The sequence below is a fragment of the Pseudophryne corroboree genome, chromosome 5 (genome assembly GCF_028390025.1).
Source record: "Pseudophryne corroboree isolate aPseCor3 chromosome 5, aPseCor3.hap2, whole genome shotgun sequence".
In the NCBI taxonomy this organism is placed as follows: domain Eukaryota; kingdom Metazoa; phylum Chordata; class Amphibia; order Anura; family Myobatrachidae; genus Pseudophryne; species Pseudophryne corroboree.
Genome location: NC_086448.1, coordinates 273538450 through 273566045, shown reverse-complemented (window position 1 = coordinate 273566045; position 27596 = coordinate 273538450). Strand labels below are relative to the sequence as shown.

The following is a 27596-nucleotide window of genomic DNA, read 5'->3' as shown; positions in this document are numbered from 1 at the left end:
ATCACGGCTCCATACAGACATGCTGTGATGAGCGATGTCACAAGTGACATTGCTCACATTGAGCTGCATGCGCGCCGACCTGCTCTTAATGAGCACGGGTACGCGCATCGGCCGTTGTGGTGGCCATACACACTAGACGACTTGAACGATATATCGTTCGAAATCGCCTGTATCGTCCCCATCTTTTAAAAAAGTCGTCTAAAGTGTATGGCCCCTAAGATATATTGGTGCATCGTTCTGTGTGAATGAACAACCACCATCGGCAGATAATAGGATTTTGGTACTTACCAGATAAATCCTTTTCTTTGAATCCATAGGGGGCACTGGAGTACTCTTGGGATATGGACGGTTCCACTGGAACTAGGCACTGAACAGTTAAACTTTGACTATACCTCCCCTCCATATCCCAGAGTACCTCAGTGTTTTTTACTGAGCCGAACTGGAGCTATAGAGGTTGACAATGGAGAAATACATATAACAAAACTGGACAACAATAAAGTTGACACCAACAAAAAATGACAACTAACAGTTGACACCAACCCGACAGAATTTCTAATTTGAAACAGTCGGTAAGAGTGTGTTACCATAATATTCCCTGCACTTACCACAACCAGGTAATAACTGCTCTGGGTGGGCGTCCAGTGCCCCCTATGGATTCAAAAAAAAAGGATTTATCTGGTAAGTACCAAAATCCTATTTTCTTTTTCATCCACTAGGGGTCACTGGAGTACTCTTGGGACGTACCAAAGTTTCCCCCGTGGGCGGGAGAGCTATTTGGCACTTGTAACACTAAACGGCCAAAGCTAGATGCTGATGCCGCAAAAGTATCAAACTTATAAAAGCGCACAAACGTGTGCACTGATGACCATGTAGCCGCCCGGCAAAGCTGTGTTGTAGAGGCTCCACGACCAGCTGCCCATGAAGTTCCAACAGAACGTGTGGAATGAGCTGTTACCGATGTAGGCGGCTGTAATCTAGCCTGAAGATAAGCCTGACGTATGGTCAGTTTTATCCATCTGGATAGGGTCTGCTTAGAGGCTGGCCAACCCCTCTTGGCAGCATTATAAAGAACAAACAACGTATCCGTCTTACGAAGTGTAGACGTTCGAGACACAAACGCGTAAAGCGCGTACCACATCCAGAGTTTCAGAATGTCCCAATAACACAGGAACTACTATTGGTTGATTGATGTGAAAAGATGACACTACTTTTGGTAAGAAAGCGGGATTCGTCCGAAGTTCCGCTCTGTCATCATGAAACACCAAATATGGTGGCTTGCATGACAAGGCACCCAAATCTGAAACTCGCCTTGCCGAAGCCAAGGCTAGAAGAAAAATTGTTTTCCAAGTGAGAAATTTAATATCCACCTGTTGTAAGGGTTCAAAATGAAAAGACTGTAAGAAATCTAAAACCAGATTCAAGTCTCATGGCGCTGTAGGTGGAATGAATGGAGGCTGTACTCTGAGGACACCCTGCATAAAGGTGTGTACTGATGGCAAAAGAGCCAATAGTCTTTGAAAGTAAATTGACAAAGCAGATATCTGCACTTTTAGTGTGGATAAACGTAGACCTCCATCTAATCCCATCTGTAGAAATAACAAAAGACGGGTTAACTTGAAAGATGAAGTTGGAAACTTCCTAGCTTCACACCAACCTATATAGGCACGCCAAATTCTATAATAATGAGCTGCCGTAACCGGCTTCCTAGCTCGTAACATGGTTGGAATGACTGATTCTGGAATGCCCTTTCTTCTTAAGAGGGCGGTCTCAACAGCCACCCCGTCAAACGCAGCCGCGCTAAATCGGGGTAAAGAAACGGACCCTGTTGTAACAGGTCCGGACGTAGTGGGAGCGGCCAAGGATCGTCTGCGAGTAATCCGCGAAGATCCGAAAACCAAGCTCTCCGTGGCCAATGAGGCGCCACTAGTATGACTGTGACGAACTCTCTTTTGATCCGTTTTAGCAATAGAGGGAGCAGCGGAAACGGTGGAAACAGATATACTAGACTGTATGGCCACCTGACTGTGAGAGCATCCACCGCCACTGCCTCTGGATCTCTCGTTCTGGATACATACTGGGGCATTTGATGATTGTGGCGAGATGCCATCAAGTCCACCTGCGGGTAGCCCCACCTCTGGACCAGCATGAGAAATACGTCTGGATTTAATGCCCATTCTCCTGGATGAAAATCCCGACGACTGAGATAATCCGCCTCCCAGTTGTCCACTCCCGGAATGTATACTGCCGACAATATGACCTGGTGGTATTCTGCCCAATTGAGGATTCAAGCTACTTCCCGCATTGCCATGCGGCTTCTCGTTCCGCCTTGTTTGTTGATGTATGCGACCGCCGTCGCATTGTCTGATTGCACCTGGACTGCCTGAGCCTGCAGCATGTGCACTGCCTGTCGTAACGCATTGTAAATTGCCCGGAGTTCCAGGACATTTATAGACAGCAATCTTTCGTAATCCGCCCAGAGACCCTGGAGCTGAAGATTCTGAACTACAGCTCCCCAACCTCTGAGACTTGCGTCTGCCGTGAGAATTATCCAATTCCAGGTGCTGCACTGTTTTCCTGCGGTTAGATTCTGTACCCTGAGCCACCAGAGTAGAGACACACTGGTCCTTGGAGACAACCTTACCCTGTGGTGAATCTGTAAGTGCGAGCCCGACCACTGTGCGAGCACATCCAGTTGAAAAGGACGTGAGTGAAACCTTCCGAACTGAAGTGCTTCGAAAGCCGCCACCATTGTGCCTAAGAGGCGAATGCACAAATGAACCGAGACTGTGCGTGGCTTGAGCACTAATTGTACCAGATGACGAATGACCTGTACTTTCTGTTCGGGTAGGTAGATCCTTTGGTCTACCGTATCGAGAATCATACCTAGGAATTGAAGTCGTTGGGACGGAACTAGATGTGATTTCTTGAAGTTGACAATCCAACCGTGGTGAACCAGTACATTGTACGTCAGCAAGCCTGTTGAAGGAGGATTTGTTGAGACGGAGCTTTGATGAGTAGATCGTCCAAGTATGGAACTATTATCACTCCTAGAGAACAGAGATGAGCTATCATCACAGACATCACCTTGGTGAATACCCGAGGCGCTGACGAGAGGCCAAACGGTAGAGCCTGAAACTGGTAATGGTTCTGTCGTATCGCAAACCGCAAAAACCTTTGATGAGGAGGCCAAATCGGAATGTGTAAGTAGGCATCCTTGAGATCCAGCGCAATCATAAACTCCTGTGGCTCTAGACCTGCAATTACTGATCGTAGAGATTCCATTTTGAATCTGTAGTAAGTGACGTACTGGTTGAGGCCCTTTAAGTTCAATATTGGCCTGACCGAGCCATCCGACTGGAATAATAACCCTGACCCTGTTGGTGCACAGGGACCGGAACCAAAACTGCTGCGTCCAGCAGAGACTGAATGGCAGTCTGCAGAATCGCCCTCTTGTCGTCCGACAGAGGCAGTCCTGTCCTGAAAAACCGCATTGGCGGGAGACAGTCGAACTCTATTTTGTAACCTGTTAAAACTAGATTGCGGATCCACCCATCTGTGGACGTCTGAAGCCACGCCAACTGGAATGACTGAAGACGTGCTCCTACAAAAGGAGAACCGAGATGGGCTGGGAGCCCGTCATGCCACTGGCTTACCGGTGACTTTAGTATCCTGACGAGTGGTATTGGCTCGTTGGAAACTACGTCCCCGACCTCGTCTACCTGGTGTGGCCGTTCCCCTGCCACGCCCGCGAAAGGACTGAGGTGTAAAAGATTTGAACGCCGGTCCAGAATATCTTTTTCTAGGCACTGTTGGAGGAAATGGTAAGAAAACCGACTTCCCTCCCGTGGCCTCAGAAATCCATTTGTCCAATTCAGGACCGAATAACTTCTCGCCCTCATAAGGTAATGCTTCTATTCCTTTTTTGACCTCTGTCTCCGCTCGCCAAGAACATAGCCAGAGCGCACGTCGTGCTGTGACTAGTGATGATGAAAGGCGAGAAGTGAGCTGACAGAAGTCAGTAGAAGCTGTACATAAATAGTCAGCCGCTTCCCAGATTTGATCAGCGAGAAATATAAGATGATCATCAGTTAAGGCAGATCTGAGTTCTGTTATCCATACCATTAGAGCTTTAGTTACCCAAATGCCACTCAACCCAGGTCTAAGCAGCACTCCTGCCGCTGTATACATGGACTTCAGCATAACCTCTATTTTACGGTCCGAAGGGTCCTTGAGTGTAGTTGCAGCTGGTACTGGTATGGTTAATTTCTTTGTAAGTTTAGACACAGATGAACCCACCAATGGCGGATTCTCCCATCTAGCTGTCATAGAATCTGGAAACGGATAGCTAGACCTAAATCTGTGAGGTACAGAAAACAGTTTGTCCGGATTCTTCCTTGTTTCTAGTAACATTTTATTAAGAGATTCTGACACAGGAAAACAAATTGGAATTCTCTGTCGTTTAGTAAAAACTACCTCATCATTTGTCATAGGCTCCTCAGTTTCTGTAAAATTCAGAGACTGACGCACTGCTCTGATGAGATTATCAATACCCGGCCTGTCAAAATCGTCACCATCTGACTGCTGGTCTACTTCGCCCTCCTCACCCACATCTTGTACAGTGAGGTCTGGTGAAGAATCATCAGACAGTAACATAGCAGACTAGCGGTCTCACCCTAGATTCAGATCTTACCGCCTCTTGCTCCTGCCGAGAGGCGGCCAACTCTGATTGCAAACCAGCTAAAACATCTGCTAATACAGCCCATGGTGGGTCCGGGGTAGAAACTGGATTTGGAACCGGAGCAGGAGTTGTATTTGTTTCGGAATTTACCACACATACTTTACATGTGGTAAATCCGTCAGGTAATACACCCTTACAGACATTGCAGAAAAAACTGCTTCTTAGACTTTGCTGGTGTCTTACTCATTATGTAAATAATAATAATTTTAAAAAAAACCAATATAAATACAAAGACAAGAGAGAGAAAACCTGTGCGACTCAATAAATAGTACTAAGGTGTCTCTATATATCTGGCCAAGTGTGCCAGTAATATACCTGATCCCAAAATCCCCCTAACACCCCTGCGCCTTCAATGGTGGAGAGATGTATTACAGGAAAATCTGGAGAAAAACAGGAAGCATGGTCTAATATGTCCCCACGCTCACAGAATATCACAAAGTGCAAACATTTAACTTATGCAGCAGATTATACTTAATGAAAAAATAAGAATTTACTCACCGGTAATTCTATTTCTCGTAGTCCGTAGTGGATGCTGGGACTCCGTAAGGACCATGGGGAATAGCGGCTCCGCAGGAGACTGGGCACAACTAAAAGAAAGCTTTAGACTACTGGTGTGCACTGGCTCCTCCCACTATGACCCTCCTCCAGACTTCAGTTAGGATACTGTGCCCGGAAGAGCTGACACAATAAGGAAGGATTTTGAATCCCGGGTAAGACTCATACCAGCCACACCAATCACACCGTATAACTCGTGATACAATACCCAGTTAACAGTATGATAACAACTGAGCCTCTCAACAGATGGCTCAACAATAACCCTTTAGTTAAACAATAACTATATACAAGTATTGCAGACAATCCGCACTTGGGATGGGCGCCCAGCATCCACTACGGACTACGAGAAATAGAATTACCGGTGAGTAAATTCTTATTTTCTCTGACGTCCTAAGTGGATGCTGGGACTCCGTAAGGACCATGGGGATTATACCAAAGCTCCCAAACGGGCGGGAGAGTGCGGATGACTCTGCAGCACCGAATGGGCAAACTCTAGGTCCTCCTCAGCCAGGGTGTCAAACTTATAGAATTTAGCAAACGTGTTTGACCCCGACCAAGTAGCTGCTCGGCAAAGTTGAAGAGCAGAGACCCCTCGGGCAGCCGCCCAAGAAGAGCCCACCTTCCTCGTGGAATGGGCTTTCACTGATTTAGGATGCGGCAGTCCAGCCGCAGAATGTGCAAGCTGAATCGTACTACAGATCCAGCGAGCAATAGTCTGCTTTGAAGCAGGTGCACCCAACTTGTTGGGCGCATACAGGATAAATAGTGAGTCAGTCTTTCTGACTCCAGCTGTCCTGGAAACATAAATTTTCAGGGCCCTGACTACATCCAACGACTTGGAAGCCTCCAAGTCTTTTGTAGCCGCAGGCACCACGATAGGTTGGTTCAGATGAAAAGCTGATACCACCTTAGGGAGAAATTGGGGACGAGTCCTCAATTCTGCCCTATCCATATGGAAAATCAGATAAGGGCTTTTATATGACAATGCCGCCAATTCTGATACACGCCTGGCCGAAGCCAAGGCCAACAACATGACCACTTTCTACGTGAGATATTTCAATTCCACGGTTTTAAGTGGCTCAAACCAATGTGACTTTAGGAAATCCAACACCACGTTGAGATCCCAAGGTGCCACTGGAGGCACAAAAAAGGGCTGAATATGCAGCACTCCCTTAACAAAAGTTTGAACTTCAGGTAGTGAAGCCAGTTCTCTCTGGAAGAAAATCGATAGAGCCGAAATCTGGACCTTAATGGAACCCAATTTTAGGCCCATAGTCACCCCTGAAGTGCAGGAAACGGCCCAGCTGAAATTCCTCCGTTGGGGCCTTCCTGGCCTCACACCACGCAACATATTTTCGCCATATGCGGTGATAATGGTTTGCGGTTACTTCTTTCCTAGCTTTAATCAGCGTAGGAATGACTTCTTCCGGAATGCCCTTTTCCTTCAGGATCCGGTGTTCAACCGCCATGCCATCAAACGCAGCCGCGGTAAGTCTTGGAACAGACAGGGCCCCTGCTGCAGCAGGTCCTGTCTGAGCGGCAGAGGCCATGGGTCCTCTGACATCATTTCTTGAAGTTCCGGGTACCAAGCTCTTCTTGGCCAATCCGGAACAATGAGTATAGTTCTTACTCCTCTTCTTATTATTATCCTCAGTACCTTTGGTATGAGAGGAAGAGGAGGGAACACATAAACCGACCGGTACACCCACGGTGTCACTAGAGCGTCCACAGCTATCGCCTGAGGGTCTCTTGACCTGGCGCAATATCTTTCTAGCTTTTTGTTTAGGCGGGACGCCATCATGTCCACCTGTGGCCTTTCCCAACGGTTTACAATCAGTTGGAAGACTTCTGGATGAAGTCCCCACTCTCCCGGGTGGAGGTCGTGCCTGCTGAGGAAGTCTGCTTCCCAGTTGTCCACTCCCGGAATGAACACTGCTGACAGTGCTAACACGTGATTTTCCGCCCATCGGAGAATCCTTGTGGCTTCTGCCATCGCCGTCCTGCTTCTCGTGCCGCCCTGTCGGTTTAAATGGGCGACCGCCGTGATGTTGTCTGACTGGATCAGTACCGGCTGGTTTTGAAGCAGGGGTTTTGCTTGACTTAGGGCATTGTAAATGGCCCTCAGTTCTATAATATTTATGTGCAGGGAAGTCTCCTGACTTGACCATAGTCCTTGGAAGTTTCTTCCCTGTGTGACTGCCCCCCAGCCTCGAAGGCTGGCATCCGTGGTCACCAGGACCCAGTCCTGTATGCCGAATCTGCGGCCCTCTTGAAGATGAGCACTCTGCAGCCACCACAGCAGAGACACCCTGGTCCTTGGAGACAGGGTTATCAGCCGATGCATCTGAAGATGCGATCCGGACCACTTGTCCAACAGGTCCCACTGAAAGGTTCTTGCATGGAACCTGCCGAATGGAATTGCTTCGTAGGAAGCTACCATCTTTCCCAGGATCCGCGTGCAGTGATGCACCGACACCTGTTTTTGTTTTAGGAGGCCTCTGACTAGAGATGACAGCTCCTTGGCCTTCTCCTCCGGGAGAAACACTTTTTTCTGTTCTGTGTCCAGAACCATCCCCAGGAACAGTAGACGTGTCGTAGGGACCAGCTGTGACTTTGGAATATTTAGAATCCAGCCGTGCTGTTGTAGCACCTCCCGAGATAGTGCTACCCCGACCAACAACTGCTCCCTGGACCTCGCCTTTATCAGGAGATCGTCCAAGTACGGGATAATTAAAACTCCCTTCTTTCGAAGGAGTATCATCATTTCGGCCATTACCTTGGTAAAGACCCTCGGAGCCGTGGATAGACCGAACGGCAACGTCTGGAATTGGTAATGACAATCCTGTACCACAAATCTGAGGTACTCCTGGTGAGGATGGTAAATGGGGACATGCAGGTAAGCATCCTTGATGTCCAGTGATACCATGTAATCCCCCTCGTCCAGGCTTGCAATAACCGCCCTGAGCGATTCCATCTTGAACTTGAATTTTTTTGTATACGTGTTCAAGGATTTCAAATTTAAAATGGGTCTCACCGAACCGTCCGGTTTCGGTACCACAAACATTGTGGAATAGTAACCCCGTCCTTGTTGAAGTAGGGGCACCTTTACTATCACCTGCTGGGAATACAGCTTGTGAATTGCCTCTAACACTGCCTCCCTGGCTGAGGGAGTTGTTGGCAAGGCAGATTTGAGGAAACGGCGGGGGGGAGACGTCTCGAATTCCAGCTTGTACCCCTGAGATACTACTTGAAAGATCCAGGGGTCCACCCGTGAGCGAGCCCACTGATCGCTGAAATTTTTGAGACGGGTCCCTACCGTACCTGGCTCCGCCTGTGGAGCCCCAGCGTCATGCTGTGGACTTAGAGGAAGCGGGGGAGGACTTTTGCTCCTGGGAACTGGCTGTATGCTGCAGCTTTTTCCCCCTACCTCTGCCTCTGGGCAGAAAGGACGCGCCTTTAACCCGCTTGCCCTTATTGGGCCGAAAGGACTGTACCTGATAATACGGTGCTTTCTTTGGCTGTGAGGGAACATGGGGTAAAAATGTAGACTTCCCAGCTGTTGCTGTGGAAACGAGGTCCGAGAGACCATCCCCGAACAACTCCTCACCCTTATAAGGCAAAACTTCCATGTGCCTTTTAGAATCTGCATCTCCTGTCCACTGCCGAGTCCATAACCCTCTCCTGGCAGAAATGGACATTGCACTTATTTTAGATGCCAGCCAGCAAATATCCCTCTGTGCATCCCTCATGTATAAGAGTGCGTCTTTAATATGCTCTACGGTTAGCAATATAGTGTCCCTGTCTAGAGTATCAATATTTTCCGACAGGGAATCTGACCACGCAGCTGCAGCACTGCACATCCATGCTGAAGCAATAGCTGGTCTCAGTATAACACCTGTGTGTGTATATATAGACTTCAGGATAGCCTCCTGCTTTCTATCAGCAGATTCCTTCAGGGCGGCCGTATCCGGAGACGGTAGTGCCACCTTCTTTGACAAGCGTGTGAGCGCTTTATCCACCCTAGGGGATGTTTCCCAACGTGACCTATCCTCTGGCGGGAAAGGGTACGCCATTAGTAACCTCTTAGAAATTACCAGTTTCTTATCGGGGGAAGCCCACGCTTCTTCACACACTTCATTTAATTCCTCAGATGGAGGAAAAACAACCGGTAGTTTTTTCTCTCCAAGCATAATACCCTTTTTTGTGGTATCTGGGGTAACATCAGAAATATGCAACACATTTTTCATTGCCTCAATCATATAACGTGTGGCCCTATTGGAAGATACATTAGTCTCATCGTCGTCGACACTGGATTCAGTATCCGTGTCGACATCTGTGTCTGCCATCTGAGGTAGCGGGCGTTTTAGAGCCCCTGATGGCTTTTGAGACGCCTGGGCAGGCACAGGCTGAGAAGCCGGCTGTCCCATATTTGGTATGTCGTCAAACCTTTTATGCAAGGAGTCGACACTGTCGCGTAATTCCTTCCACAGAACCATCCACTCAGGTGTCGACCCCGCAGGGGGTGACATCACATTTATCGGCATCTGCTCCGCCTCCACATAAGCCTCCTCATCAAACATGTCGACACAGCCGTACCGACACACCGCATACACACAGGGAATGCTCTGATAGAGGACAGGACCCCACAAAGCCCTTTGGGGAGACAGAGAGAGAGTATGCCAGCACACACCAGAGCGCTATATAACACAGGGATCCCACTATAAATGAGTGTTTTTCCCTTATAGCTGCTTATATTATATATACTGCGCCTAAATTTAGTGCCCCCCTCTCTTTTTTACCCTTATGTAGCGTGACACTGCAGGGGAGAGCCAGGGAGCGTCCTTCCAGCGGAGCTGTGAGGGAAAAATGGCGCCAGTGTGCTGAGGGAGTTAGCCCCGGCCCTTTTTCCGGCGGACTTCTCCCGCTTTTTCTGGAATTCTGGCAGGGGTATTTTTACACCTATATAGCCTTCCTGACTATATATGGTATAGATTTGCCAGCCAAGGTGTCTTATATTGCCCTCAGGGCGCCCCCCCCCCCCAGCGCCCTGCACCCATCAGTGACCGGAGTGTGAGGTGTGCATGAGGAGCAATGGCGTACAGCTGCAGTGCTGTGCGCTACCTTGTTGAAGACAGAAGTCTTCTGCCGCCGATTTTCAGGAACACTTCTTGCTTCTGGCTCTGTAAGGGGGCCGGTGGCGCGGCTTCGGGACCGAACATCGAGGTCGGGTCCTGTGGTCGATCCCTCTGGAGCTAATGGTGTCCAGTAGCCTAAGTACCCCAAGCTACCACCAGTTAGGTAGGTTCGCTTCTTCTCCCCTTAGTCCCTCGCTGCAGTGAGTCTGTTGCCAGCAGATCTCACTGTAAAATAAAAAACCTAAATATACTTTCTTTCTTTCTTTCTTTCTAGGAGCTCAGGAGAGCCCCTAGTGTGCATCCAGCTCAGCCGGGCACAAGATTCTAACTGAAGTCGGGAGGAGGGTCATAGTGGGAGGAGCCAGTGCACACCAGTAGTCTAAAGCTTTCTTTTAGTTGTGCTCAGTCTCCTGCGGAGCCGCTATTCCCCATGGTCCTTACGGAGTCCCAGCATCCACTTAGGACGTCAGAGAAATCAATAATTGTGGATCCACTTCCACAAGCCTAGTTGCTCTGTGAGCACCGAAAAAGCACACTGAGGTACTCTGGGATATGGAGGGGAGGTATAGTCAAAGTTTAACTGTTCAGTGCCTAGTTCCAGTGGAACCGTCCATATCCCAAGAGTTCTCCAGTGACCCCTAGTGGATGAAAAAGAAATAACTGCAGATCGATTGAACTCCAGATATATCTGCCAGTGTGTACCCAGCTTAATAATACTATAAATACCAATCAATTGATCTGCAGATATATCTACAGACGGTACGGGCAGTGTGTTGGGCTCAATCAGTCTTGACGTCACGAACTGGGTGGGCAATAACATGCGCCCCCTCCCCCCCAGTAGCGCCGTCAATCACTGCTGCAATTTGCAGGAAGTGTACGCATGGTCGACTGACCACCCATAGACACACACACACACACTGAACAGGAGACACAAAATTATACACACTATACATTATAACACCCAATCCACAGATTCAGCAACATATAAAAATGTAAGGGTAAACTACAGTAACAGAAAAATGGTGAATACTCCATCAGGGATCCCCAGATGCAAATTGTCTTCAAAATGAAATCACCACAAATAACTCAATGGTTTCTGGCAAAAACAAGAGACTATAAATAAGATTAGATGAGGAGACTGAGCGACACTGTGTCCAGGGCATCATAACCACACAAACAGCACAACTGCTTACAGCCTATAATTGGAAACTCCTAATACAGAAGACATGATGCAACTAACATGTACAAGTCTTATTTCCATTTACTCATTAAACACACAGTTGACATCACAACCTTGTGCAATTTATCAATATTCATAATATAGAGCTAGTAACACTACTGAGACATAAGGTACGATACATTGATAGGAAACCACATGAGGTGTGAATCACTAGTGAACTGACGGGCTGAACACTCGTCTGTATACTGTTGGAAAGCTTTACCCGAAAATATGAAAAAGCAATTCCTTCATAAATACTCAGCACCACACTGCGGGGGGAAATGTATCAAAACCTTCTAAAGAGGTCAGGTTCTAGCTATCATTTTATAGAATGCACTTGATAAATGATACTTAGAAGCTGATTGGTTGATATGGGCAACATCTCCAATTGTCCTCTTTAGAAAGTTTGATACATCTACTAGCACTTGGGGGAGGGATAGAATTAAGCTGCCGAAGGGTTAGTGTTAGGCACCAGGGGGAGGGTTAGTGGGGTTAGTGTTAGGCATCAGGGGGAGGGTTAGTGTTAGGCACCAGGGGGAGGGTTAGTGTTAGGCACCATGGGGAGGGTTAGTGGGGTTAGTGTTAGGCACCAGGGGGAGGGTTAGTGTTAGGCACCAGGGGGAGGGTTAGTGTTAGGCACCAGGGGGAGGGTTAGTGTTAGGCACCAGGGGGAGGGTTAGTGTTAGGCACCAGGGGGAGGGTTAGTGTTAGGCACCAGGGGGAGGGTTAGTGTTAGGCACCAGGGGGAGGGTTAGTGGGGTTAGTGTTAGGCACCAGAGGGAGGGCTCGTGTTAGGCATCAGGGAAAGGGTTAGTTGACCTACTAAATGTCAATCATCTGGTGTCAACCTATTGACTGTCTATCTAGACACTGTCAGTCTTTTAATCCACACCCCATCTTATCAGGTGTCAGGATGTTTAAATGAATCCTTCTCCATCTTAACAATATAATAAATTAGTCCTTACCCACTTTTAAAGTGTGTCAAAAAGAAAAGAAAGGAAAGGAAAAACCACGGAGTTGAGAGAAACAAACCGTTATCTTTATGGAAGAGTGCTGCTAATGTGGTGTTGACACTTTTCAAATGTACTCTCTGACAAGATGTGTGTATGTATGTATATACATATGTATGTACGCATCTATTTACCTCTCTCTCTTATGCTACTCCACTTAGAAATACTTAATACAACTCTGCAACAACTTCTATTTGTTTAGATGATGACACATGCAGCAATATTACCATCAATACTGGCAATGGCAAATTGCCATGTTATCACCATACATGTAGCACAGGAAGGCATGACATACAGAATATGTAACAACTGGAAACAAAAAATAGGATTTTAATTACCTACCAGTAAATCCTTTTCTCGTAGTCCGTAGAGGATGCTGGGGTCCATAGACGGGTCCACCAGGAGCCATTGGCACTTTAAGAGTTTAACAGTGTGGGCTGGCTCCTCCCTCTATGCCCCTCCTACCAGACTCGAGAGAAGGACATACACAGATAGTGGCGAGATTCATACCAGCTCACACAACAAAGCAAAATCCGGCTAACATGCCGGACAAACTCAGCGACAGCTGAAACAGTACTGAAACAGTAAATAACGCAGAACTTACCTAGGAACCAGGCAGTACTGAACTAAATAACCACTGCAGGATAAAGAAGCGCTGGGCGGGCGCCCAGCATCCTCTACGGACTACGAGAAAAGGATTTACCGGTAGGTAATTAAAATCCTATTTTCTCTTACGTCCTAGAGGATGCTGGCGTCCATATTAGTACCATGGGGATGTACCAAAGCTCCCAGAACGCGAGGGAGAGCGCGCAGGATCCTGCAGCACTGCTTGACCAAACTTGAGATCATCAGAGGCCAAAGTATCGAACGTGTTCGATCCAGACCAAGTAGCTGCTCGGCAAGGCTGTAAAGCCGAGACACCCCGGGAAGCCGCCCAGGAAGAACCCACCTTACGAGTAGAGTGGGCCGTAACCGATTCTGGACACGGCAATCCTGCCATAGAATATGCATGCTGGATGGTGAACCTGATCCAGCGAGAAATCGACTGCTTAGAAGCAGGACACCCAATTTTCTTGGGATCATAGAGGACACACAGAGAGTCAGATTTTCTGTGATGAGCCGTCCTCTTCACATAAATCTTCAAAGCCCTCACAACATCCAAGGCCTTTGAAGCAATTGAGGAGTCGGTTGGTTGATATGAAAAGCCGACACAACCTTAGGAAGGAACTGTTGACGAGTCCTGAGTTCCACCCTATCTTCATGGAAGACCAGATAGGGACTTTTACAGGACAAAGGCCCCAATTCCGACATACGTCAAGCAGAAGCTAAGGCCAACAAAGTGACCGCCTAACACGTGAGAAACTTGATTTCAGCCTCCTGTAGAGGCTTAAACCAATCCGATTGCAGGAACTGCAACACCACATCAAGATCCCAGCGTGCCTTTGGTGCCACAAAGGGAGGCTGGATGTGCAGAACCCCTTACAAAAAGGTCTGAACCTCAGGGATAACAGCCAATTGTTTCTGGAAGAAAATGGATAAGGCCGAAATCTGGACCTTGATGGAGCCCAATCTCAGGCCCATATCCACACCTGCTTGCAGGAAAAGTAGAGACCGTACAAGCTGAAACTCCACTGCAGAAGACTTCTTGGATTCACACCATGACACATACTTTTTCCAAATACGATGGTAATGTTTAGACCTTGCCCCCTTCCTAGCCTGTATCAGGGTAGGAATAACCTCGCTTGGAGTACCTTTCCGAGCTAAGATCTGGCGCTCAACCGACATGCTGTCAAACGTCGCCATGGTAAGTCTTGATAAGCGAACGGCCCCTGTAGTAGAAGATCCTCCCGAAGAGGCAGAGGCCTTGGATCTTCCAGCAGTAGATCCAGCAGATCCGCGTACCAAGCCCTCCTTGGCCAGTCTGGAGCAATGAGGATTGCCAGAACCTTTGTTCTTTTTACTAGTTGTAGAACTTTTGGAATTAGAGGAAGTGGAGGGAACACATACACTGACGTGAACACCCACGGTCTTACTAGTGCATCTACCGCCACTGCCTGTGGGTCTCTTCACCTGGAACAGTACCTCCGCAGCTTCTTGTTGAGGCGGGAGGCCATCATGTCTATGTGAGGAACCCCCACCAACCGGTTACCTCCTCGAATGCCTCCAGGTGGAGGCCCCACTCCCCTAGATGGAGATTGTGTCTGCTGAGGAAGTCCGCTTCACAGTTGTCTACTCCCGGAATGAAGATTGCTGACATCGCCACAGCGTGCCTTTCTGCCCAGAGGAGTCTTGTCACCTCTGACATTGCAGCCCTGCTCTTCGTTCCGCCTTGTCGGTTTATGTAGGCCACTGTGGTCACATTGTCTGACTGCACCTGAACAGCCCGATCCTGCAGAAAGTGTGCTGCTTGAAGAAGGCCATTGTATATGGCTCTTAGCTCCAGGATGTTTATTGGGAGAAGGGATTCTTGACTTGACCACCTTCCTTGGAAGGTTTCCCCCCTGAGAGACTGCTCCCCAACCTCTTAGACTTGCATCCGTGGTTAGAAGGATCCAGTCTTGAACTCCGAACCTTCGGCCCTCCAGAAGGTGTGGTAGTTGTAGCCACCAGAGGAGCGAAATCCAGGCTTTCGGTGACAGACGTATCGTCTGGTGCTTATGTAGGTGAGATCCTGACCACTGGTCCAAGAGATCCAGCTGAAAGGATCGAGCATGAAATCTTCCGTACTGCAGAGCCTCGTAGGAGGCAACCATCTTCCCCAGAAGGAGGATGCACTGATGAACCGATACCCGGGCAGGCTTCAAGACATCCCGGACCATTGTTTGAATCACCAATGCTTTCTCCACCGGTAGAAACACCCTCTGCACCTCCGTGTCGAAGATCATCCCCAGGAAAGACAGTCTCCTTGTCGGCTCCAGATAAGATTTTGGAATGTTCAGGATCCAACCGTGCTTCTTGAGCAGATGTGTCGTGAGAGCAATGGATCTTAACAACATCTCTCTGGACGATGCCTTGATCAGCAGATCGTCCAGATATGGAATTATGTTCACCCCCTGCTTGCAGAGGAGAACCATCATCTCTGCCATCACCTTGGTGAGGACCCTTGGTGCCGTGGAGAGACCGAACGGCAGTGCCTGATAGTGATGGTCTAACAGTGCAAACCTGGGGTAAGCCTGATGCGGCAACCAAATGGGAATGTGGAGGTACGCATCCTTGATGTCCAGGGACACCAGGAACTCCCCCTCCGTCAGTCCTAAGATAACTGCTCTCAGAGACTCCATTTTGAATTTGAAGTCCCTGAGATAAGGGTTCAATGATTTCAAGGTCAGAATTGGCCTGACCGAACCATCCTGCTTCGGTACCACAAAAAGGTTTGAATAGTAACCTTTGTTCAACTGATGAGGTGGAACTGGAACAATGACCTCGGACACTATCAATTTTCGGATAGCGTCCAGTAGAATATCCCTGTCTGCCGGCAAGCCTTTTTTGAAGAATCAGTGAGATGGGAGAGTTTGAAACTCAAGCCTGTACCCCCGGGACACAATATCCTGTATCCAAGGATCCAGGCCAGACAAAACCCAGACGTGGCTGAAATGCCGGAGTCTTGCTCCCACCTGACCTACCTCCAGGCTGTGCGGTCCACCGTCATGCTGAGGACTTTGAGGTACCAGAAGCAGGCTTCTGGTCCTGGGAACCTGCGGGGGCAGTTTTTTTGGATCTGACACGACCACCTCTAAAGAAGGTGTGAGAGGGCTTTGTCTTTCTAGGCCTAGCGGGCCGAAAGAACTGTGACGTGTTGGGAGTAAAAGGCTCCTTCGTAGTCGGTGCAGCTGAGGGGAGAAAAGGAGACTTACCCGCAGTAGCCGTGGCAATCCACGCATCCAGCGCCTCCCCAAACAGAGCCTGACCTGTATAGGGTAGGCTCTCCACACTTTTCCTGGATTCCGCATCCGCAGACCACTGGCCCAGCCGGAGACCCCTGCGAGCAGAGACGGACATGGAGGAGATCCCCACAGCCATGGAACCCAGATCCTTCATGGATTCTACCAGGAACCCTGCAGAATCCTTTATCCATCGTAGTCAAGTCATCCTGCAGTGTGATTGACCACTTTGCTATAGCTTTTGAAATCCATGCACAGGCAATAGTAGGCCGCAGTATAGCCCCTGAAGCCGTGTATATGGATTTGAGCGTAGCATCCACTTTGCGATCTGCAGTCTCTTTCAACGCAGTAGATCACGGGACAGGTAAGACCACCTGTTTGACAGCCTGGAGACAGAGGCGTCAACTATAGGCGGGGACTTCGTCTTCCGGGAAGGGAAAAGCAATCAGAACCCTTTTAGGGATCTGGAATTTTTTCTCAGGGTTTTCCCAGGCTTTTTCAAATATAGCATTTCATTCCTTAAGATGCCGGGAAGGTGAGAGGGGCTTTCCTACTATCTGTGAAAAAGGCCTCCTCAACCTGCTCAGGAGGTGTGTCAGAAATATGTAACACATCCCGCATGGCCTCAATCATCAACTGCACCGCCTTAGCAAGTGATGCCGTCCCCCGCGACAATCCCCATCACCATCTGCTGTGTCAGAATCGGTATCCGTGTCATCCTGCATAATTTGGGCAAGAGCACGTTTGTGAGAATCTACAGCAGGGGGCCCCGAGGGAGCAGTATCAGACCATACTGCCATAGAGGACTGCAACACCTGAGTTGCATGCTCAGTCCTTGCAACCCTTTCAGAAATCTGAGAAATAGCCCCCCTAAGAGAGGCTAACAACTCCGGTTCTCTAGCTGGGATCTGCGCTACAACAGTGCAATCCTGATTACATGGGATGGGATCTTCCTGAGAAGATAAATCCTCTGCAGCATATGAGACAGAGTCTCTAGACTTGTTTGCTTGTACACCCCACATACACACAGGGTACAGGGCAGACAGAGATCCCCCCCAAAAAAATGGCAGAGAGACACAGAGATTAGAGCCAACCCACACACAGCGCTATATAGGTATAGGGAGACCCTTAACCCGCGCTGACTGTGTTCATTAATAGGTGACACAGTCTATACACAGCCTCCCCTCCCTTCTACAACCCCCTGGTACCGTACAGATAGCTGGAGTTGCTCTGGAGGGACTGTTCTTCCACTGGCAGCGTGTCTGCAGTCAGGAAAATGGCGCTGAACGCTGCTGGGTCCACTCTGATGAGAAGCTCCGTCCTCTTAATGGCGCTGTCTTCCCGCTCTTCCAAGATTATACTGGCATGAGGATTTTGTGCTGGCTGAGATCCGAGGACCCCGACAGGCTTTCTGGTCAGTGGAGGGTCAAGGAGCCGGCTCAGGGCACCCCTCACAGTGCCGCACCAAGTAACGCTGAGCCCCCGGAGCGCAGTTAGTACTGCGCTCCTACTCTGTAGTCGCCATCTTCCCATCGGCTCCCTGCTTGTTAGGGAGCCGATGACTCACTCACCACACTTCAGCTCTGCAAGGGGGTGGCGGCATGCTGCTGGGGTGAGCGTTCCCCTGCGGCGGGGAGCGATCTTTCCCCTCTGGAGCTCAGTGTCCAGTCAGCGGAGACAGTGGCTCAGAACCCGCAGGGCGGACACTGCTCCCCCCCTCAGTCCCTCGATGCAGGGAGGCTGTTGCCAGCACCCTCCCTGAAAAATAAAAAAACTCTAAAATAAACTTTACTAAAGAAGCTCTGTAGAGCTCCCCTAGCTGTGACCGGCTCCTCCGGGCACATTTTCTAAACCGAGTCTGGTAGGAGGGGCATAGAGGGAGGAGCCAGCCCACACTATTAAACTCTTAAAGTGCCAATGGCTCCTGGCGGACCCGTCTATACGCCATGGTACTAATATGGACCCCAGCATCCTCTAGGACGTAAGAGAAATAATGATTTCCAGGCATGCTAATGAATATAGCTGGCAGATGCCCATTGTCAGCTTGTGTGTTCTGTTCATCTGACCACAATAACCTGCCCCTGGTGATTAGCAAAAGGGCATATTGCCAAACTTCAAACTGTTTTCAATACCCGGCATCCTGTGATCGGCATTAATAATAACCATGACGTACTGTGCTAGAGCTTCATTTCAAACTACTTAAATGTCAAACTGGTCTATTAACAATCTTACATCCATCTCTAACTGAGTGGACCTTTTACTTTCTTATGACATGTTCATTGTGTCCTGCGTATGTGACACCACCACAAAACACACCAGACACTTTTCTTGGTGCACTATAAGAACCTTTTGTTTTAATACATACTTTGATTTGTTGATGCTCCTCTTCAGTTTCTTCTCTAGTTGCCTCATCCTGCCTATGGCGGCATTATATTTAGCAGCTGTTTCCTTGTGTACTAATTCACTGCGCGTCTTTTTCTGTTCTTCTTCCATGACCTTGAAAAGACATATATATTAGAAATAATGACTTCCTACCTCATTTAAATGTAATTTTAGCTCCACTAGAGTGGCTGATGCAGGAAGCCCATTTTTGTTCTCTGTATTAATGGTAACCATTATGTTTCTATCTCGTAGAGATGGGAATTAGGCAGCACAGCTGCACGTACCAGAGAGACAGAGCACAAGTGAAAGCACTATGGGGATGGAGGCTTACTACAACTCACTTTGCTTCTACAGTCTGGGTAATGTCGCCTTGACATGGAGTTACCCTATGCCTTGCAATGGAGACTTAAGAAACCAGGAAGGATTTGATTTGTCCTCGCCAAGTCTAACTACTGTGTAAATGCACACTTTACTGTGATCCTTCATCTGCACCTTTCTAACCCTAGACATGTTTACAGGCCTCCATCTATGTCTTTCTTTTAGCCCACGTTTCTCCCCCAGGTCTTCTCTATCCTTCAGCATCCATCCATCTTTCTCTCTCTCTGTATATACACACACACATAGTATTCATCCAAGCTCTCTTCTCTTCCAATCCTCCAACTTTTTTACTTTCTATCTTTCTTTCCAAGCTCTTTTTTTAACCCATAGGTCATTTTCAGGGGTGTGGATTAATAGATACACGATGTCGAGATAATCAATAGTCCAGCAACACATGGTCAACATGCATTAGGTTGATAATAAAAAAAAAGGTTGACAGATGAATGGTCGACAGGTACAAAAAAATCGACATGTTCAAAAGGTTAACATGGAAATGGTTGACACATTGTTGTTGTTTTTTTATTTTAGCCCAAATCTAACCCTAACCCTCCCCTAGTTTCTAACCCTAACTGTCCCCTACCACAGCTTAGCCCTAAACCTTGCCCAAGTGCAGTCTAATCCTAACCCTTCCCCTATTGCCTAACCCTAACTATCCCATCCCGTAGCCCAGGCATTCCCAACCGCGGTCCTCAAGGCACACTAACAGTGCAGGTTTTAGTGATATCCAGGCTTCAGCACAGGTGACTTAATTAGTAGCTCAGTTATTTTGATTTAACCATCTGTGCTGCAGCCTGGATATCACTAAAACCTGCACCGTTGGTGTGCCTTGAGGACCGTGGTTGGGAATGCCTGCCGTAGCCTAACCCTAATGCTAGCCATGTGCAGCCTCAGCTTAACCCTTCCCCTAGAGCAGCCTAACCCTAAAAATGTTGAAAAAAAACACATTGACCATTTTTGTGCCAACCATTTCCAGATCGATATATTGAACTAGCCAACCTTAAGCACAGTCAAAATTTTGACACTATCGTCAGAATGCATGTGGCGTTTTCCTTTTAATTGTGGACCTTTTCAACCGGATACCATTTTTCAGCTGGCAATATTCGGTTTTGTTAACCCAACTTTTTATTGTGTTTTCCTAACTTCCTTTCATCTACCTCAGTGCTGTGCCTCCAAGCTCTCTATTCATAGTCCTGCTCTATTTTGCTTCTTCTCCAAGCTCTGCTTTTCTCCCCCCTTACTCTTACAGCCCCCATCACTAACTCAGGGAAGACCAAGGAGACAATCGGTTCCAATTACAGGAGACTCTCCAAAATCAAGTCACCCCCCTCCTCCCCCATACAGCACCTGTTCTTTTTATGAAATGTAAGAGTAAACAAATTTCTAATAAGAATTTTGTCATTTTTGGAATATTTCTAATTTTAACTACCAAATCTACAGCCTGATGATGGATCCTCAGCGTTCATGAGAATTCACTTTCCTTTTAACAATGATTTCTGGCGTTTAGTGCTCATATCTTCTCTCTTCTTTATAATATATATATATATATATATATATATATATATATATATATATATATATATATATATATATATATATATATACACACACAGGTTGAGTATCCCTTATCCAAAATGCTTGGGACCAGAGGTATTTTGGATATCGGATTTTTCCGTATTTTGGAATAATTAGATACCATAATGAGATATCATGGTTATGGGACCTAAATCTAAGCACAGAATGCATTTATGTTACATATACACCTTATACACACAGCCTGAAAGTAATTTTAGCCAATATATTTGATAACTTTGTGCATTAAACAAAGTGTGTCTACATTCACACAATTCATTTATGTTTCATATACACCTTATATACACAGCCTGAAGGTCATTTAATACAATATTATTAATAACTTTGTGTATTAAACAAAGTTTGTGTACATTGAGCCATCAAAAAACAGAGGTTTCACTATCTCACTCTCACTCAAAAAAGTCCGTAATTCGGAATATTTGGATATGGGATACTCAACCTGTATATATATATAAAAAGGAAAAAAAATATAGGTTGTATTTGCATATGATTCAAAAATAAGGATTACCCCAAAGTACCAGTGACCGAGTATTTCAAAGTAACTCAAAGAACTGTGGGTGGACACATGATGTAGATCCTCTTTTTGTAGGGTTTCAAAGGTCTATTTACTAAGCCTGTGATATAGATAAAGTTGCCGGAGATAAAGTACCAGCCAAGCAGCTCCTAAATGTCATTTCTCTAACGTCCTAAGTGGATGCTGGGACTCCGTAAGGACCATGGGGAATAGCGGCTCCGCAGGAGACTGGGCACAACTAAAAGAAAAGCTTTAGACTACTGGTGTGCACTGGCTCCTCCCACTATGACCCTCCTCCAGACTTCAGTTAGATTCTTGTGCCCGGCTGAGCTGGATGCACACTAGGGGCTCTCCTGAGCTCCTAGAAAGAAAGTATATTTAGGTTTTTTATTTTACAGTAAGATCTGCTGGCAACAGACTCACTGCAGCGAGGGACTAAGGGGAGAAGAAGCGAACCTACCTAACAGGTGGTAGTTTGGGCTTCAGAGACTACTGGACACCATTAGCTCCAGAGGGATCGACCGCAGGACCCGACCTTGGTGTTCGTTCCCGGAGCTGCGCCGCCGGCCCCCTTACAGAGCCAGAAGCAAGAAGTGTTCCGGAAAATCGGCGGCAGAAGACTTCTGTCTTCAACAAGGTAGCGCACAGCACTGCAGCTGTGCGCCATTGTTCCTCATGCACACCTCACACTCCGGTCACCCGATGGGTGCAGGGCGCTGGGGGGGGGCGCCCTGAGGGCAATATAAGACACCTTGGCTGGCAAATCTATACCATATATAGTCAGGAAGGCTATATAGGTGTAAAAATACCCCTGCCAGAATTCCAGAAAAAGCGGGAGAAGTCCGCCGGAAAAGGGGCGGGGCCATCTCCCTCAGCACACTGGCGCCATTTTTCCCTCACAGCTCCGCTGGAAGGACGCTCCCTGGCTTTCCCCTGCAGTGTACAAGCTACAGAAGGGTAAAAAAGAGAGGGGGGGCACTAAATTTAGGCGCAGTATATATTATAAAAGCAGCTATAAGGGAAAAACACTCATTTATAGTGGGATCCCTGTGTTATATAGCGCTCTGGTGTGTGCTGGCATACTCTCTCTCTGTCTCCCCAAAGGGCTTTGTGGGGTCCTGTCCTCTGTCAGAGCATTCCCTGTGTGTATGCGGTGTGTCGGTACGACTGTGTCGACATGTTTGCTTATGTGGAGGCGGAGCAGATGCCGATAAATGTGATGTCACCCCCTGCGGGGTCGAAACCTGAGTGGATGGTGCTGTGGAAGGAATTACGCAACAGTGTCGACTCCTTGCATAAAAGGTTTGACGACATACCAAATGTGGGACAACCGGCTTCTCAGCCTGTGCCTGCCCAGGCGTCTCAAAAGCCATCAGGGGCTCTAAAACGCCCGCTACCTCAAATGGCAGACACAGATGTCGACACGGATACTGACTCCAGTGTCGACGACGATGAGACTAATGTAATTTCCAGTAGGGCCACACGTTACATGATTGAGGCAATGAAAAATGTGTTGCACATTTCTGATGTTATCCCCGGTACCACAAAAAAGGGTATTATGTTTGGAGAGAAAAAACTACCAGTAGCTTTTCCTCCATCTGAAGAGTTAAATGAAGTGTGTGAAGAAGCGTGGGCTTCCCCTGATAAGAAACTGGTAATTTCTAAGAGGTTACTAATGGCGTACCCTTTCCCGCCAGAGGATAGGTCACGTTGGGAAACATCCCCTAGGGTGGATAAAGCGCTCACACGCTTGTCAAAGAAGGTGGCACTACCGTCTCCGGATACGGACGCCCTGAAGGAATCTGCCGATAGAAAGCAGGAGTCTATCCTGAAGTCTATATATACACACACAGGTGTTATACTGAGACCAGCTATTGCTTCAGCATGGATGTGCAGTGCTGCAGCTGCGTGGTCAGATTCCCTGTCGGAAAATATTGATACCCTAGACAGGGACACTATATTGCTAACCGTAGAGCATATTAAAGACGCACTTTTATACATGAGGGATGCACAGAGGGATATTTGCTGGCTGGCATCTAAAATAAGTGCAATGTCCATTTCTGCCAGTAGAGGGTTATGGACTCTGCAGTGGACAGGAGATGCAGATTCTAAAAGGCACATGGAAGTTCTGCCTTATAAGGGTGAGGAGTTGTTCGGGGATGGTCTCTCGGACCTCGTTTCCACAGCAACAGCTGGGAAGTCTACATTTTTACCCCATGTTCCCTCACAGCCAAAGAAAGCACCGTATTATCAGGTACAGTCCTTTCGGCCCAATAGGGGCAAGCGGGTTAGGGGCGCGTCCTTTCTGCCCAGAGGCAGAGGTAGAGGGAAAAAGCTGCAGCATACAGCCAGTTCCCAGGAGCAAAAGTCCTCCCCGCTTCCTCTAATTCCACAGCATGACGCTGGGGCTCCACAGGCGGAGCCAGGTACGGTGGGGGCCCGTCTCAAATATTTCAGCAATCAGTGGGCTTGCTCACGGGTGGATCCCTGGATCCTTCAAGTGGTATCTCAGGGGTACAAGCTGGAATTCGAGACGTCTCCCCCCCGCCGTTTCCTCAAATCTGCCTTACCAACCACTCCCTCAGGCAGGGAGGCAGTGTTACGGGCAATTCACAAGCTGTATTCACAACAGGTGATAGTAAAGGTGCCCCTACTTCAACAAGGACGGGGTTACTATTCCACAATGTTTGTGGTACCGAAACCGGACGGTTCGGTGAGACCCATTTTAAATTTGAAATCCTTGAACACATATATAAAAAAAATTCAAGTTCAAGATGGAATCGCTCAGGGCGGTTATTGCAAGCCTGGACGAGGGGGATTACATGGTATCACTGGACATCAAGGATGCTTACCTGCATGTCCCCATTTACCATCCTCACCAGGAGTACATCAGATTTGTGGTACAGGATTGTCATTACCAATTCCAGACGTTGCCGTTCGGTCTATCCACGGCTCCGAGGGTCTTTACCAAGGTAATGGCCGAAATGATGATACTCCTTCGAAAGAAGGGAGTTTTAATTATACCGTACTTGGACGATCTCCTGATAAAGGCGAGGTCCAGGGAGCAGTTGTTGGTCGGGGTAGCACTATCTCGGGAGGTGCTACAACAGCACGGCTGGATTCTAAATATTCCAAAGTCACAGCTGGTCCCTACGACACGTCTACTGTTCCTGGGGATGGTTCTGGACACAGAACAGAAAAAAGTGTTTCTCCCGGAGGAGAAGGCCAAGGAGCTGTCATCTCTAGTCAGAGGCCTCCTAAAACAAAAACAGGTGTCGGTGCATCACTGCACGCGGATCCTGGGAAAGATGGTAGCTTCCTACGAAGCAATTCCATTCGGCAGGTTCCATGCAAGAACCTTTCAGTGGGACCTGTTGGACAAGTGGTCCGGATCGCATCTTCAGATGCATCGGCTGATAGCCCTGTCTCCAAGGACCAGGGTGTCTCTGCTGTGGTGGCTGCAGAGTGCTCATCTTCAAGAGGGCCGCAGATTCGGCATACAGGACTGGGTCCTGGTGACAACGGATGCCAGCCTTCGAGGCTGGGGGGCAGTCACACAGGGAAGAAACTTCCAAGGACTATGGTCAAGTCAGGAGACTTCCCTGCACATAAATATTCTGGAGCTGAGGGCCATTTACAATGCCCTAAGTCAGGCAAAACCCCTGCTTCAAAACCAGCCGGTACTGATCCAGTCAGACAACATCACGGCGGTCGCCCATGTAAACCGACAGGGCGGCACGAGAAGCAGGACGGCGATGGCAGAAGCCACAAGGATTCTCCGATGGGCGGAAAATCACGTGTTAGCACTGTCAGCAGTGTTCATTCCGGGAGTGGACAACTGGGAAGCAGACTTCCTCAGCAGGCACGACCTCCACCCGGGAGAGTGGGGACTTCATCCAGAAGTCTTCCAACTGATTGTAAACCGTTGGGAAAGGCCACAGGTGGACATGATGGCGTCCCGCCTAAACAAAAAGCTAGAAAGATATTGCGCCAGGTCAAGAGACCCGCAGGCGATAGCTGTGGACGCTCTAGTGACACCGTGGGTGTACCGGTCGGTTTATGTGTTCCCTCCTCTTCCTCTCATACCAAAGGTACTGAGGATAATAAGGAGAAGAGGAGTAAGAACTATACTCATTGTTCCGGATTGGCCAAGAAGAGCTTGGTACCCGGACCTTCAAGAAATGATGTCAGAGGACCCATGGCCTCTGCCGCTCAGACAGGACCTGCTGCAGCAGGGGCCCTGTCTGTTCCAAGACTTACCGCGGCTGCGTTTGACGGCATGGCGGTTGAACACCGGATCCTGAAGGAAAAGGGCATTCCGGAGGAAGTCATTCCTACGCTGATTAAAGCTAGGAAAGAAGTAACCGCAAATCATTATCACCGCATATGGCGAAAATATGTTGCGTGGTGTGAGGCCAGGAAGGCCCCAACGGAGGAATTTCAGCTGGGCCGTTTCCTGCACTTCCTACAGTCAGGGGTGACTATATGCCTAAAATTGGGTTCCATTAAGGTCCAGATTTCGGCTCTATCGATTTTCTTCCAGAGAGAACTGGCTTCACTACCTGAAGTTAAAACTTTTGTTAAGGGAGTGCTGCATATTCAGCCCCCATTTGTGCCTCCAGTGGCACCTTGGGATCTCAACGTGGTGTTGGATTTCCTAAAGTCACATTGGTTTGAGCCACTTAAAACCGTGGAATTGAAGTATCTCACGTGGAAAGTAGTCATGTTGTTGGCCTTGGCTTCGGCCAGGCGTGTATCAGAATTGGCGGCTTTGTCATGTAAAAGCCCTTATCTGATTTTCCATATGGATAGGGCAGAATTGAGGACTCGTCCCCAGTTTCTTCCTAAAGTGGTATCAGCTTTTCATCTGAACCAACCTATCGTGGTGCCTGCGGCTACTACAGACTTGGAGGCTTCCAAGTTGTTGGACGTAGTCAGGGCCCTGAAAATCTATGTTTCCAGGACAGCTGGAGTCAGAAAGACTGACTCCCTATTTATCCTGTATGCGCCCAACAAGTTGGGTGCACCTGCTTCAAAGCAGACTATTGCTCGCTGGATCTGTAGTACGATTCAGCTTGCACATTCTGCGGCTGGACTGCCGCATCCTAAATCAGTAAAAGCCCATTCCACGAGGAAGGTGGGCTCTTCTTGGGCGGCTGCCCGAGGGGTCTCGGCTCTACAACTTTGCCGAGCAGCTACTTGGTCGGGGTCAAACACGTTTGCTAAATTCTACAAGTTTGACACCCTGGCTGAGGAGGACCTAGAGTTTGCCCATTCGGTGCTGCAGAGTCATCCGCACTCTCCCGCCCGTTTGGGAGCTTTGGTATAATCCCCATGGTCCTTACGGAGTCCCAGCATCCACTTAGGACGTTAGAGAAAATAAGAATTTACTCACCGTTAATTCTATTTCTCGTAGTACGTAGTGGATGCTGGGCGCCCGTCCCAAGTGCGGATTGTCTGCAATACTTGTATATAGTTACTGCCTAACTAAAGGGTTATTGTTGAGCCATCTGTTGAGAGGCTCAGTTGTTATCATACTGTTAACTGGGTATAGTATCACGAGTTATACGGTGTGATTGGTGTGGCTGGTATGAGTCTTACCCGGGATTCAAAATCCTTCCTTATTGTGTCAGCTCTTCCGGGCACAGTATCCTAACTGAAGTCTGGAGGAGGGTCATAGTGGGAGGAGCCAGTGCACACCAGTAGTCTAATGCTTTCTTTTAGTTGTGCCCAGTCTCCTGCGGAGCCGCTATTCCCCATGGTCCTTACGGAGTCCCAGCATCCACTACGGACTACGAGAAATAGTTTTAACGGTGAGTAAATTCTTATTTTTTCAAACCCAGCCTGTGACATGGCAGTTAAGAGCCGATTCGCTGGAACCTTATCTCCATCTATGGCTTAGTAAATAGACCACTCAGTGTGTTATGACGATAACAGGCCTTTTTTGCCATTCACAATCTTCAACTGAAAATGCTTACAGTAGTTTACCATTATTAAGATTCCTGGTGTGCCTACATTAACGGAATATATGGGAATTATTCCTATAACTATGCTATCTACTGTATATTTTTACAGTGGGAAAGGCTGGGTCTAATTTTATGAGCCTTATTTCGTGACAAAGAGTTGTAGGTCTCTACAAATGGTCCTATTTTAATTACCTGCTATCCAGTGACGTGTGGTGGGGTGAGGCATAG

At 48.0% G+C, this 27596-nt stretch overlaps 1 protein-coding gene across 2 annotated transcripts in view; it reads right to left on the bottom strand.

The window, feature by feature from the left end:
• SH3BP5 (SH3 domain binding protein 5) overlaps window positions 1-27596 on the bottom strand; it is a 168563-nt gene that overhangs the window by 38348 nt on the left and 102619 nt on the right. For both annotated transcript variants that reach the window (XM_063922346.1, XM_063922345.1), the window contains one exon: window positions 18904-19034. In XM_063922346.1, coding sequence (XP_063778416.1) covers window positions 18904-19034 — 131 coding nt within the window. The remainder of the gene's footprint in view (window positions 1-18903; window positions 19035-27596) is intronic.